The sequence below is a fragment of the Alexandromys fortis genome, unplaced genomic scaffold (assembly GCF_014885135.2).
Source record: "Alexandromys fortis isolate MF-2015 unplaced genomic scaffold, M_Fortis_MF-2015_v1.1 scaffold_146, whole genome shotgun sequence".
NCBI classification, from domain to species: domain Eukaryota; kingdom Metazoa; phylum Chordata; class Mammalia; order Rodentia; family Cricetidae; genus Alexandromys; species Alexandromys fortis.
In genome coordinates, this window is record NW_026068042.1 from 3,456,434 (window position 1) to 3,469,823 (window position 13,390).

Below are 13,390 nucleotides of genomic sequence, written 5' to 3' on the forward strand. Positions count from 1 at the left end.
CAGGACTCTGTGCAGTCTTCCACTGGTCCCCCCAGCAACAGAGGGTAGCCCTCCAATCAATTCCATACATATCATCAGAGGCCATTACAAAAGAATCATAGACTCTAATTGGTGGAAACTTTTCACTGCCTGAAACTCTTCTCAGAATGACTTAAGAAAGGGGTGTGGGTCCTTGAAGCAGAAACAGAATCCGCTAACCAGTCCTTGAAGTTTAATGATCAAAGTAGGGGGTAAGGAAAAAACAAGAGGGGTGCCCAGCACTCCACCAAATCGCCTCTTGCTGAGGAAGGAGGAATCAGCTGTGAAATCCATCTTCCACCAATACATTCACCTAAAGCCTAGGTACGTACTCACTGTGAAGTTGTTCAGAAATCACAGCATCTCCGAGAACTACAGTGATTTTATTCACGAAATGGGATGCCTGGGGTCTGCTTGTTTAGTGGGCAAAGGACAAGATGTCAAGGTACCTAGTACATCTGGGACACCACGGGTACTTAATAAATGCCAGGCTTCTCCCATCATCGTCACCTTCACCATGATTATGGCAAGGAACGAAGAACATGACCTCATCCATCCTCATGGCAACCATCAGTATCCCAAGAACGGAGCTGAAGGGCATGATCTCACCCTGAACCTGAGCCCTCGTGGATTCTGCTAGAGGAGCCACGCAGATCACTGCTCTGTTCCGCCACCACTCTGGATCCCATCGCGGTCAGACTGGAAGCCTGGTACCTAGCCACTCTAGCAGGCTAGGGAGGAAGACATCACAGGAGACGGTGGCAAAAGGCAATCGCCACCTGCTCTGGGGGCAGGCTCCTCACTGGCCTGCACAGAGAGAACACACTACAGCACACCCATCCAAGCCCACAACAACCTCTCCACCATCCTTCGCTGGGCCTATATGGATCCTTTAGAAACCTCATACCGAAGACTCTCCTGCCAGAATACAGCATGCCTCATGGCGTGTTCTCACTATGTACTGTGAGGCTACAATTGACTTTCTTAAAAAAGAAAGAAAAAAAATGTCAACCTCAAACACTTGAATTGGAAGCAGCAGAAGGGTCACATGTCTAAACTCCAGGGGGCTCATAAAAGTCCAAGAGGGCAAAAGGAGTAGGCTAGAGGAAGGTCTAACGTTCTTTTCTATTTAAATGTCTGTAAATTCACCATTTATCATTATAGATTACAAGGCAGGCATCTTACGAGGTCTTTGAAATATGGGTTCTATTTACTTTGATGGAGGGTGTGGGGTGGGAAGAAACCAGGGCTTGCCGAGCACCTGCGCCTAGCCAGGAACTGCAGTCCAGTTTGCACCCAATCTGCACAATTTAGAGAGATATTATCTTGGTGTTTCAGAGGGGTTATCTCTCTTGGCTGAGGTCAAGAAGATAGTAGAGACATTCAAACTCAGCTCCCAAGGGCAATTTCCTCTAAGAATACACCTCCAGAAAGCAGGTCACACACTATTCAAACCAGCCCCCCTTGGCTCTATTGAAAATTCTAAGAGTCAAATGTTGAATCAGGACTCCTTGGTCTTTAATCTGAGCATCTCTCCATACAGGTCATATATCCAGCGGTGTGCCTGCTACAGCTACAACCAGTTAAACAACAGTCGTAGTGGAAAATCCACAGGCCTGGGGAGGAGCAGGAAAGAGGCGCCCTGAAGCAAGCCACATGACTCTAGGGCTAGCCAACTGTCAACTCTTGACGTGAACCTGAAGGGAGTCCAAAGAGAATAAGTTTTACAAAGCTCTCCGGCCGCAGATCTCATCAGTACCGGACACAGCAAGTCAGCCATTTCCAGGGTCTAGTTACCTTTAAAGTGTGGTCCCACGTGGGAAAGAATAGTGTTTGTAAACTATCAGGTGTTACAACAGCCTACTGTGTAATAAAAGAAATTCCAGGGTTAGGGAACAATCATGGAATTTATGAGTTTATTTAGCTAGCACTCAGGATTGAGATGTTTCGGGAAAGGCGCTACATAAATAACGGGAATAAACATGCCGGCCTGGCTCTCACTCCCCAACCTATGGGCACTCCCCTTAGGAGCAACTTTTAACATCTCCATAAAACACGCTCACCATAGCTTGAAACTCTGTGTGCACATTCTGTCCAGAAAGGACTTGGGCTTCATGCTTCTTTAGTTGGATAAGAAATTAAAGGAGAGGATATGTTGGGGTTGGAGAGATGGCTCAGGGTTTGGGAGCACTGACTGCTTTTCTAGGGGACCAGGGTTCAATTCCTAGCACCCACATGGCAGTTCACAACTGTCTGTAACTCCAGCTCCAGGGGATCTGACACCTTCACACCAACACACATAAAAATGTTTAAAAAGGCGGGCGGTGGTTAATCCCAGCACTCGGGAGGCAGAGGCAGGCGGATCTCTGTGAGTTCGAGACCAGCCTGGTCTACAAGAGCTAGTTCCAGGACAGGCTCCAAAACCACAGAGAAAGCCTGTCTCGAAAACAAAACAAAACAAAACAAAAAATTGTTTAAAAAAAATAAATAAAAGAGAGGGTATGTGACAGCTTAGCTCCCTGACTTGGCCCAGACAAAGGCAAGCAGTGGATTTTCTTCTATGCTCGTAATGTAAAAAAGCCCACAAAGGACATCGTTACTTATGGTGGCCACAAGCGAGCGGGCAGCACATTCCAGATTTAATCACAGGGCTGAAGACATGGCTCAGTGATGAAGACCATTGGTTCTATTTTCAGAACCCACATGGCAACCCATAACCATCTGGAACTCAAGTTCTAGAGGACTGGATGTCCTCTTCTGGCCTCGACAAGCAGCAGACACATACATGGTACATATAAATACATGCAGGCAAAACACTTATGCACATAAAAATAAACACACCGTAAAAAAAATAGTGCAAGTTTTCCAAACTTACTGAAAATTGAGACACAAGCTCCTCAAGGATGAAAGACGACTGGGCCTGGAAGCTGAGACAGGAGGACTGATAATTCTAGGCCAACCTGGGCCACAGGGCAAATTCCAGGCCAGTCTGGGTTAGTAGTGAGATCCTCCAAAAACAAACCATCAGTACAAAAGAACAATCACAGTTAATCCTGATGGTTGAATACACTTTTGCAAAAACAAAACTCCAAGCTTTCTCCAATTGTGTGTGTATGTATGTGTGTGTGTGTTGTTGTTGTTGTTTTTTTTTTTTTTTAAGACAGGGTTTCTCTGTGTAGCCCTGGCTGTCCTGGAAATCACTCTGTAAACCAGGCTGGCCTCAAACTCAGAGATCAGCCTGCCTCTGCCTCCCAAGTGAGTTGAAGCCACTACCACCTGGCTCATCAACTGTATATGAAGAGACCACTACTGAACCTTTGAACACCACTCATAGGTTTTGCTAACAGTAAGGGCAAGGGAAACACGTGTGTAAAAAGAACATGTGCAAGCAAAGGTATGTCAGAGGCATCCGATCCCCCTGGAGCTAGAAATAAAGACAATTAAGAGCAGTACCCTGTGGGTGTTGGGGGACCCAACACTGGTCCTCTGCAAAAGCAGGAAGTGCTCTTAATCATGGAGTCATCGTCTCAGCCCCTACAGGGACATTTCTGCACAGGAAACCCATAATTATCTGTAAAACAGCCTGCAGCGCCCCCTCCCCCCAAAATAACTCCTGAGCTTCTGACCAAGCCAAGAGACCCTGCTAGATCCAACTTGCCAGGGATTGGATCAGAAATGGGAAAGAGAAAGGCAGACCCTGATGAGAGGGACTTGGAAGTAGCCAAACCGTCTGCAAGTAAGGGCTACTGCATGCCCTCCACAGAGAATGTGAACGCTAAACATCCCCTTCCTGTTTAAACACCACCCCAGTTATTTCATAACCATGTAATTATTCATTAAATCTGATATTGGAAACATCTCATATTGGAATGCCTGGCTATTTGAATTCTCACCATCAGCAGAAACAAACAAACAAACAAACAAACAGAACCAACTTTGAAAGATCTTGGAGCAGAAGAGATGGCTCAGTGGTTATGAACATTGCCACCCTTGCAGAGGGCTTACATTCCCCTTCAGACCCAACTCCAGGGCATCCGAAACCTCGTGCTCCACGGGCACCTACACTCGTGCACACACACCCACACAGAAATACACATACGGGCATTCAATCCAAACAATTACAAAGTAAATCTTGAAACTACAACAACCACAGATCTTTAGTGCTGGCTGGGAAGTAGAGGCGGGAGGCTATTTTTTTTTTTAAAGTAGATGATCAATCTTTTAACTACTGAAATAAATAAACAGCACAGACACACACACACACACACACACACACACACACACACAAAGCCTTGCTCTATTTGGATCAGCGGAAGCCAGCAAGAAAAAGTTATATAAATGCCAATTTTCTAGGCTTGCCAGATTTTTGCTCCAGAAGTAATATTAAACACAGTTCTTTGTCCACGCATTGTGAAATATGTTATATACTAATGAAGAATGTGTACTCCTTTGTATGTTTAACAGCATGTGCCTGCATTTGCTTTAATTGACCAAGAATAAGCCCTTGTTCCTCGGCGAGCTATCAAGTTACGGTCAACTCTTAAATATTCACACTCATACTGAGGAAGAACAGTGCAGAGAATAGGAAACACAGACTTATTTTAAATCAGCCACTTGCATCACGCCGGTACCTCTTTTTCTCTTCTCTGAGCTAGCAACCAAATGTGGAGGGCTGAGACAACAGCACATAGGGTACTCTCGGGCGAAGACTAACCCTACCCTGGGAAAATCTGACTTAGACTGGTCCCTCACACTCAACATCTCTGCTCACCTGAATCCAGGGCAGCATGGCCCTCACCCCTACACCCCAGAAGACTGTGCCAGAACTAGTGGTTTCTTTTCAAGGCATGCAAATTACTCTCCCCCACCCCCACCCCCACCCCGGGTTGTCCCTTTGCAAAATTTCACTTTGCAGAGAGGGTGGGAAAGTAATTAAGGGTTTGGGGTTGGAAAAGCCCTTTTATTTTAGCTCCTACTGGGCTGGGAGTAAACAGATTCCCTTAATGTCAACAATGACTTAATTAACCAGAGCAGGTGACAATGTCAGGGGGAATCTGGAAGTAAGGACCAGACTGGCAGTAATCAAGCTTGACCACACTGGAAAAATTCAGACCATGAATCAACAGAATCAGGACTTAGAATCAGGACCACCCCTCCCCGAACAGCAACTGTGGGCGCTATTGTCCTTCGTCACAATGAGTGGCCAGCTGGATACAATCATTTCTATTCTGAAACGCTGAGTAAAATCATACGGAGATTACTTTCTTCTTAGGTCAACTGACTTGACCCAACCCTGCTGCTGCCACTTGAGAAAGTGTCCAGAGACACGCGGGACAGGATGGGCTGGGGGTTGATGACATACATTACATGATTAAATATACTACACAGAACTCCATAACTGGACATAACATTTCCCTCCTTAAAAAGGGGATCAGGGGCTCTTTCTAGAAACTTACCAATTTTATATTTCTCTGGCCCAAGAGACATCTAAACTGAACTTCCAAACTAGCAAGCCAAAGTCTGCCATTGGTAAAGCTTCAGATGATCAAAGGCAAACCTAGTGTTAGCTAAACTTCTAGTTGCACTAGAAGACAACTGCTTGAAGGGATACACACCCACACATTCCATTCGGGGTGGGGGGGTCCCTGGAGCCTAGCTAGCATGGATGGTCTCCTCTATCTCGATTACCTTCTAATCACCTGGACACCAGTGGCAACGCTGACCAGACAGACCAGGAGAGAGCACCAACCCTGCAGAGATCCAGCACGGCGGCCTCCTCCCAGAGGCACCTTCATCTCAAACATAGCTTACTTGCTGCTGAGAGAGCTGGCACCAACTTGTCCCCAACTTGCTGGGGATGGGGACAGCCATGGCCACCATCAACGCCAGAAGCTGTGCTTTCTGCTCTTTCTGTCCAGATCACTGGTGAAACAGAAACCTCTTGAAGAGGTCGTCAGCAGGCATCTGGGGACATAACTGTTCAGTGACTACTGATAAAGAGAGTCCCCAAACTCATCATGTTGAACCCTCAGCAGTGGACAGGGAAACTGAGACCCTGAGATTTCTCTGCTTTATCCAAGCCTGTTCCGGGGAAGCTCCACCTCTTAAAGCAATTTTTCTCTTTTCCTTTTTCTTTCCTTAGCATCTCCCAACTCTGGACGTGACTCGAAATTCATGCAAACTCCGAATCTAGCGAAGTGTACCCAAGGGGCATTGGCAACGTGTGACCTACAACTTCTGGGACTTCACAGCCTTCCTCCCTAGCCCTGCGTGCACCTACAGGTCCCCAGGTAGTGGGATCTGCGTTCAACAATGTTCACATTGTTAGGTATCAGTTCTTACACAAAGGGCCATTTGGGGGACTCCATCACACTGCCCTTCCTTCCTCGCCCCCACCTGTCTGCTCCCTGCACGTCCACACACATCTCGTAGCCTTCCTGAGGTAATGAGACGCAGCCCAGGAAACCCTCCAAGACCATGTTATAACTCGGCACCGAAATCAACTCATAGCAACACTGCCCCGAGAGTCCAAATGAAAAAACGACAATTCCTTTCCTAACTGGGGCTGTTTCTGAAGCCCACGCTGTAGGAAATCCCAGCTCAGCTTCCTTAGTTTGTGCCGAGCCACACACTCCAGGGAAAACCAGCAATTAGGGGAACATCCATTTTAATTATTAGCAAAATTAAAAGAAGTACAGGCCAGACTTGCAGAAACCCAATCCTTTCCCCCTCGCATTAAGCCCTTTGAAACACATCACTGTTGCAAATCCCATTCTCCCTGATGTCACTGGGCAAGTCACAGAGAAGTGGTTCCAAACACGGGCATGAGGCTCTATGATGAACAAGCCTCACGCGCAACCTTCTACCACATTTCCTCTCTGAAGACGTGACAGGTGCCACGATGTCTCACCTGGTGACTGAAAACATTTCCAGGCATCTGCGGGGCCCAACGTCCCCCAGTCTCGGTCACACAAAGCCAGGGACCCATCTCTCCAGCCCCACCTCTCAGATGAGTACACAGCCCTCCTTGTGAACATCCTTGGGGGTTCCGTCCACCCTTACACTGGCTCCTCGGGACTCCGATTCGGGGTGCATAAGCGCAGCAGCTCAGCCGACCTGCCAGCCAGCACCCAGGGCCATGACGGACTCCAAAGCCCAGCCGGCACCAGGTGGGCCCTCGGCAAACACGTTCATTACGTGGCGATGAGAGCTGGGATCTGCAGTGTCACACGCTCGGATTACCACTCAAAAAAAATAACTCGCCTACCAATATTCCCTCCTGATGACAGATCTCCACGCCGCACCAAGCAGAGAGGCTTGGCTATCGACCACATCTCTGAAGGCCCTGGGAGAAGAACCAGATCTTTGCCCCGCTCAGTATTTCAGCATGTTCTCCTCACAACTTAGCTTTTCCCATTTGCAACCAAGTGTCGAAAGCCAACGGCCAGTGAAGTCCGGCGTGTCCTCGGATGGGGGAGACCCCCTTGCTATATTCCCTTTGGAGTCTTCCTAACATAAAGCCTGCCCTTCTGCGATGCTGGACTTAAATACAAAGAGCTGAGCCACAGCTTAAACACCATCCGGCATGGCAAGGTTCTCAGTGCTCAACTTCAGAACCTTCTTTGCTCTTAGACAACGCAAAGAAAACATCAGCTTTCGGAGGCTGCCTGTTTCCTTTAGCCAAGACACAGGCTCTCCCTCCAACCAGAAAGTAACTGCAGGAGGCCTTAGATGACAGTCATCTTGCTAAGAGCACGTCCCCTCCAGAGTGCTGTAAGGCATTGGCTGAGAAAGAACTGCCGCGGCCTCCCTCACCCAGCACAGAGAACAGAACAAACGAAACCACTCCACTCATGCCTGGGAGCCAAGACCCTCCCTTCTACCCTCTGCTGTGGAAGATGTAGAGAAAGGACACCCTCCTAAGGCAGCTGGCTGACAAAAAGGCCTTTCCTTTAATGACCACTTCCCCCAGACATAGCCCCAAAACAACTTGAAACCCTAAAAAACGGCATGCAGGAACTTACCTTCTGGTTCTAACGTGGTATCCTCAACTAAACTGAAGGAGGGCCGGGCCAGGGACAAGGTTGCCATGGTGACCAAGACCAGGCAGATGAAGTGCCCCCAGCTGACCATGGTCACGGTGCCAATCCCTGGTCCTCTTCCATATCTCCATGTGGATGGCAATCCCATCTGCACACTTCCTCAAGGACCATGGGCTGCCTGCAATGCCTTCAGCCCACAGGGGGCTCAGGAGCCAGAGCGCTGTGGCGGTGGCTTGTGCTCAGGCTGCTGCTGTTGCTGCTGCTGCCGCTGCTGTTGCCGCTGCTACCACCACTGAAAGAGATTCAACCAGTTAGTAACTGTCTTTCTCCCGTGCCAACTCGCTTAAACCCAGATGGGATAAAGCCGTGTCTCAGCGGTGTGCGCAAACACATCTTTTTCATTATCAACAAAAGCCTGCATCCTCACCTCAGCGTCCCAGGTGTTTCCAGACTGGTCCACAGAGCTGAAGTGGACTAAGCTTTTAAAAAGCTCACTTTTAAGAGACACCAGGATCAACCATCGCTGGAGGACCCAGTCACCCAGTTACACATGCCCTATGCCCTTCCATCCGCTAGCAAAGCTACCAGGTTGCAGAAGCAACCTGACCTTCCTTCCTTTCAAGGTCAACTACAAAAAAGAGAGAGAAAGAAAGAGAGAGAGAGAGAGAGAGAGAGAGAGAGAGAGAGAGAGAGATTGAGAGTGAGTTGAAAACGCTGGGCTTGGCACAAGCAGCCTCATTAGCTTCTCTTATCCCAGCTGGCCTTTAAGAGGCTGACAGGAGGAGGGTCTGCCCAGAGAGCTGAATTTCAGCTGGGCTGGAGCTGAGCGGCATGCACCCCCCCCCCTCCTCCAGTGTGGTTCTCGGGAAGAAAGGAAAGCAACAGAATCAAAGAATCCCAGGAAGGCTACAAAAAAATTCCCACCAGTTTACACTTGTCAGGATTCATTTTCAAATGCAGGCGTGTATTTCAGCCTTTCGCCAAGCCGCCACTTACAAAGAGGGAGTTTGATCCAAACGGGGGTTTCAAAGCCTGAACTCCCTTCCACTGACTACACAGCAGGGCACAGGCAGACTAACTAAATGTCTTCACCCTACACCAATGGGGGGTAAGAAACAGGGCAGACACAAGCCTGGATGAATAAGGCAAGAGTTTATAAGTAATGGTGATGATAATGGTGTAAGTTGTCCTGGCATGTGATTGGCCTGGGGACTTTCAATACGCCAACCTATTGACCAAACTTCCCAAGTGTCAGTTACAAGGGGGCACTCAACTTACTCTACCCCAAGCAGGGAGAATTTCCCGAAAAAGCTTGCCACAGTACAAATAACTTTAAGTTTGTTCAGTATCCTCAGTGACTAAGCCTTGAGTCAGAATGCACGAGCTTCATCGAATCTGCTTAAGACAGCTGCGGGGAAGGAGTCAGCAAAACCTTGGGCGCTGGATTCTGTGAAGGGCCTCATATGAGGCTGGGGATGGGCTAGGGTTTTAACGCTACAGAAAACAGTCTAACCCGGGCTCTTGGTGCTTTCAGTTAGGACACAGGATCTCGACGGTGCCAGAACCTCCCTGAAGCCCTGTCCTAAAATCTGTCCCTTCTAAGAGGCTGCACCATCTTCAAGTGGGAAGTAAAAGGCTGCCTTTGTTTCCTAAGCACAGGTAAAATGTTTATAAATAACAATAAAAGCCAGAAAAGTGTGTGTGTGTGTGTGTGTGTGTGTGTGCGCGCGCGCGCGCGTGTTTAGATGCCCAGCGTTTTCTAGATGCCTTGAAGGATTTTTTTCCTCCCCAACTCTTTTTTCTTCTTAAAGTCAAGAGTCCCCAAAAACAAACCCTGACATACCTGTCAGAGGAAAGTACACAAACATTCTCATTGATTGACTAAGAACTTACAGAATTCAGGGAAATTTTCCACCTCTCTAGCAACTCTACAATCTCAGACCACCTTCCCCACATCCCTACCCAGGAGTGCCTCAGCTGGAGGAGGAAGATGGTCAGTGTCCCTGGTGGACTCAACTTGGACGGTGGTTCGTCGCAGGCCCAGGCCCCACAGCGGCCCCCTCCTCAAACCTCTGTAAGGCGAGAAGGAAGGCAGCAGGTCTGCGCAGCTCCTCACCGGAGTGGACAAAAGTGCTGGGCGACCTCCTAGGCAGGATAATTAGGTCCCAAGGCTCGGTGTTGGGAACACAGGCCCAGCATGCTGCTGGCGGCCACAATCCCAGCTTCCTGCCTTCAATACCATAATCCTTCCTGGAGGCTGAGCCCCAGTGAAAGCCCCAGCGTGTTTATTTTTCCCCCCTGAAAGGGAACTCTCTTCTCAGTCTAAGAGGGAGGAGTCCTCACCCTCGCTCTGACGGATGGCTCTTCACGGGCCACCCGCCCCTTGGGGTCACCTCCGCGCAAGTCTGCCTCCAAAGACAGGCCAAGTGACCGGCAGAAAGGGCCTGGTTGGTGAGCCTGCTCAGTGCTATGCAACTTTGCACCCTCTCCCCATCAGGCTAATCGAGGACCAGCTTGGGGGTAGGGGGTGCAGCCTGCTACCTCAATCCCAGGATGCCTTAGCGGGCTGAGCAATTGGCATTTTGTTCCCAAGAGGATTTCTCGTGGGAGAAGTCAACACTACCAGGCTAATACTAAATGTAGACCCCTATCCAGACCCAAGGTTTCCTTACTTCTCGCCGTAGCTAAACAGGGAAGGGAGCTGTCAACAGGCTGGACGTGGGGGGGGGGAGACTTAAACACAAGGAAATCCCAAAAATGCAAACTGCCATAAAATCACAATCCCTGCCCTCCAGTTTCATTGGATACTTTGAGGAGCTTAGGGGTGCACATCAGCACCTCACTCATTGTAGCATTTCTTTCATTTGTCAGCCTGGAATATCCAGTTTTGTCCTCCTTCTTGGGGCGCTAAAGAGCTCTGAGAAATCTGCATTTTAATTGACATTCCAACGAGAGGGAGAGGGGCGCCTGATTGCTTTTCTATTCAAACTAAACAGGCTTTTCAGATGAAAATGAGTCGAGGCTGGTGGAAGATTTACAGGGATTTGGGACACAGGGGACAATAGAGTTTTAAATGTTGATAGCATTTCACACCAAACACATAATGGGTGCCCTGAGTTTGGAAGCAAGTCTTCCTTTAAGGGTAGGTTTTATTGAACTGGGGAAGGGGGGCAGTGAGGAAGGAAGGTCTTGGGAAGTTTGCAGGAACACGGAGGAGGCTCCGCGCCTGGAGCCGGCCTCCCCAGTCTGCCCCCTGGCCGCGACGGTGGAAGCCAGCGCCACGCAGGGCCCTCGGCCGATTCCCCAGCGCTGAAGAATGAGCGCGCAAGTTAGAACTCGCCTGCGCTTTCGACATCTCGGCGCGGCTGCGGTCAGAGCAGCTAGGAGAACTAGGAAAAGTCGGTCCAGTTCGCCCCCTAGCCCCAGGCGCGCTGCGATCCCTTCTGCGCCAACCGCTGTGGCGGGCGAGAGACGCCCGGCACTGGAATCCGGGACCCGAGCCACTGCTGACCCTAAGGTGCCACCCGGGCATCCCCATCCCTTTAGGGCTGTCGCCGGACACTCTCTAGCAGTTTCTCCGGCCCCCCCCCCCCCCCACACACACACACGAAAAAAAAAAAAACCCTCTCCCAATGGCCTGTATGGTGCTGGACTGGAGCTCCCAAAGCCCAGGCACCCCGAGGATGCCCTTCCCGAGCCCCCGCCTTTGGGCTGTGCCACTGGCAGGCGGCCCCATGGCGCGCCGGCTCTGAGCTCAGAGGAACGCGCCCAGTCTGCAGGAGTGCCCGCCGGAGTCTGACAGGGAAAGGGTGCCGGCGGCAGACACAGATGTCAGCATCTGGATGGAGGTGCTGAAAGAACTCCCCCAAAGCCAGCCATCCGCATGCATCCACTCCCCCATCACCAATCCAGCCAGAGGCCGATAGGGCGCCCTCCTCCCGGGGATCCTGCGCCCCTCGTCCTCCTACGGCGCCCACTTTCCCAGCTGGCGAAGCTCCCGGAGGCGTTCGGCACGGCGATTACCTTGAATGGCAGCGCTCCTCCGCGCTCGGTGCTGTGTCGGAGCCCGGAGTGGGTCGGGATGGAGCAGACGATGAGCTCGGAGAAAAACTCCAAAAAGAGAAAGATCCCTTGGGTTGCAGCCGGCGGCAAGGTTCCGAGGCTTCACGCACGCCCGGGATCGCTGAACAGCCAGGACATGACGCCGGGACTGCCCTCGGATCTGGGCAGCGAGAAGAAGAAAGGACTGGGGTTTGGCGTTGCCTACTCCAAACTTTGCTGGCGAGTGGCGAACACTCGCAGCGCGCAGGAACGCTGAGGCCCGGGGCCTCACGCCCGGCCCCCGCCAGCCCGGAGAGCAGTCGCCACGCCGGGCCAGGGACGCGCAGGCAGCCCCCGCGCCGGAGCTCGTGCGGCCGCGGACTAGATAGTCTGTGCGCCCGTTCCGCGCCCGCCGCCGCTGCTCGCCTCTCTCGGCGCTCTCCCCGCGCAGCCCGCGCCGCCGCCGCAGCCTCCTCGGGCGGGTCACGCCCCCCGCTGAAACCCGAGCCGTTTCCTGGACGGCGGCGCCCGCTCTGCCAATCAGCGCCGCTCGCCGCTCCCGAGGACTAGCAGCCGCAAAGAGACAGCCGCCCGGGAGGCTGGGGGCCCTGCCGCGTTGCCCGCAGGGGTGCGAAGATGACCTCTCAGAACCTGGCTAGTGACCGCAGGGTCCTTTGCCCAGTATCGCTGCGGTCTCCTTCCCTAGCTCGCTTAGATGTACAGAGTGGATGCTTTACGTTGTTTCGTGTCAAGTTAAGAAACAAACAACAGAACGCTGTGGACCTTCAGACACCTTAGAATATGTCTGCAGGGTACTGGGACCAGACCTTTCACGCCACGGAAGCTTTGAGGGTGGGAGTAACTAATATTCGTGGGAGATGTTGCGTTATCTTGTCCTTCTGAACAATAGAGGGGCTTGGGGGCGTGTGTTTGGGAGGCCCTCCCTTAAAAGGACTAGGTAATTGTACTTAATCCGCACATCTGCCTGCCGAGCAGCATACCCCGATTCTGAGGGGGAAGCTGCAATGGTTGTTGTTAATGTGGGTGTCTTTGAAAAAGCCAAAATCTGCAACAGAACATACCTTGCTCAATAGTATCAACGTAGATTAGCAGAAAGAAATCCAAAGGAGCGTTGGCTGGGGAGATGGCTCTGCAGTTTAGAATGCTTCTGGCTCTTCCAGAGGGCCAATGCCCATCATACGAACAGGCTCTCACAAGGGTCTGTAACCTCCTTAGGAAACTGCACTCAGGTGCACCTACCCCACACAAAGACACAGACACATAATCTA

The 13,390-nt window shown here is 50.8% G+C and overlaps 1 protein-coding gene across 3 annotated transcripts in view; it reads right to left on the reverse strand.

Annotated features, from left to right (window-relative positions):
* Positions 1–12,567, reverse strand: part of Fgfr2 (fibroblast growth factor receptor 2) — a 106,014-nt gene extending 93,447 nt beyond the window's left edge. Inside the window, exons 1-2 of one of the 3 annotated variants that reach the window (XM_050165829.1) lie at positions 12,084–12,567; positions 8,043–8,352 (exon numbers count right to left, since the gene is read on the reverse strand). In XM_050165829.1, the coding sequence (XP_050021786.1) occupies positions 8,043–8,208 (166 nt within the window). In that variant the 5' untranslated portion in view covers positions 8,209–8,352; positions 12,084–12,567. The remainder of the gene's footprint in view (positions 1–8,042; positions 8,353–12,083) is intronic. The other 2 variants (XM_050165830.1, XM_050165831.1) reach the window with 2 other exon arrangements.
* Positions 12,568–13,390: the final 823 nt, after the last annotated feature.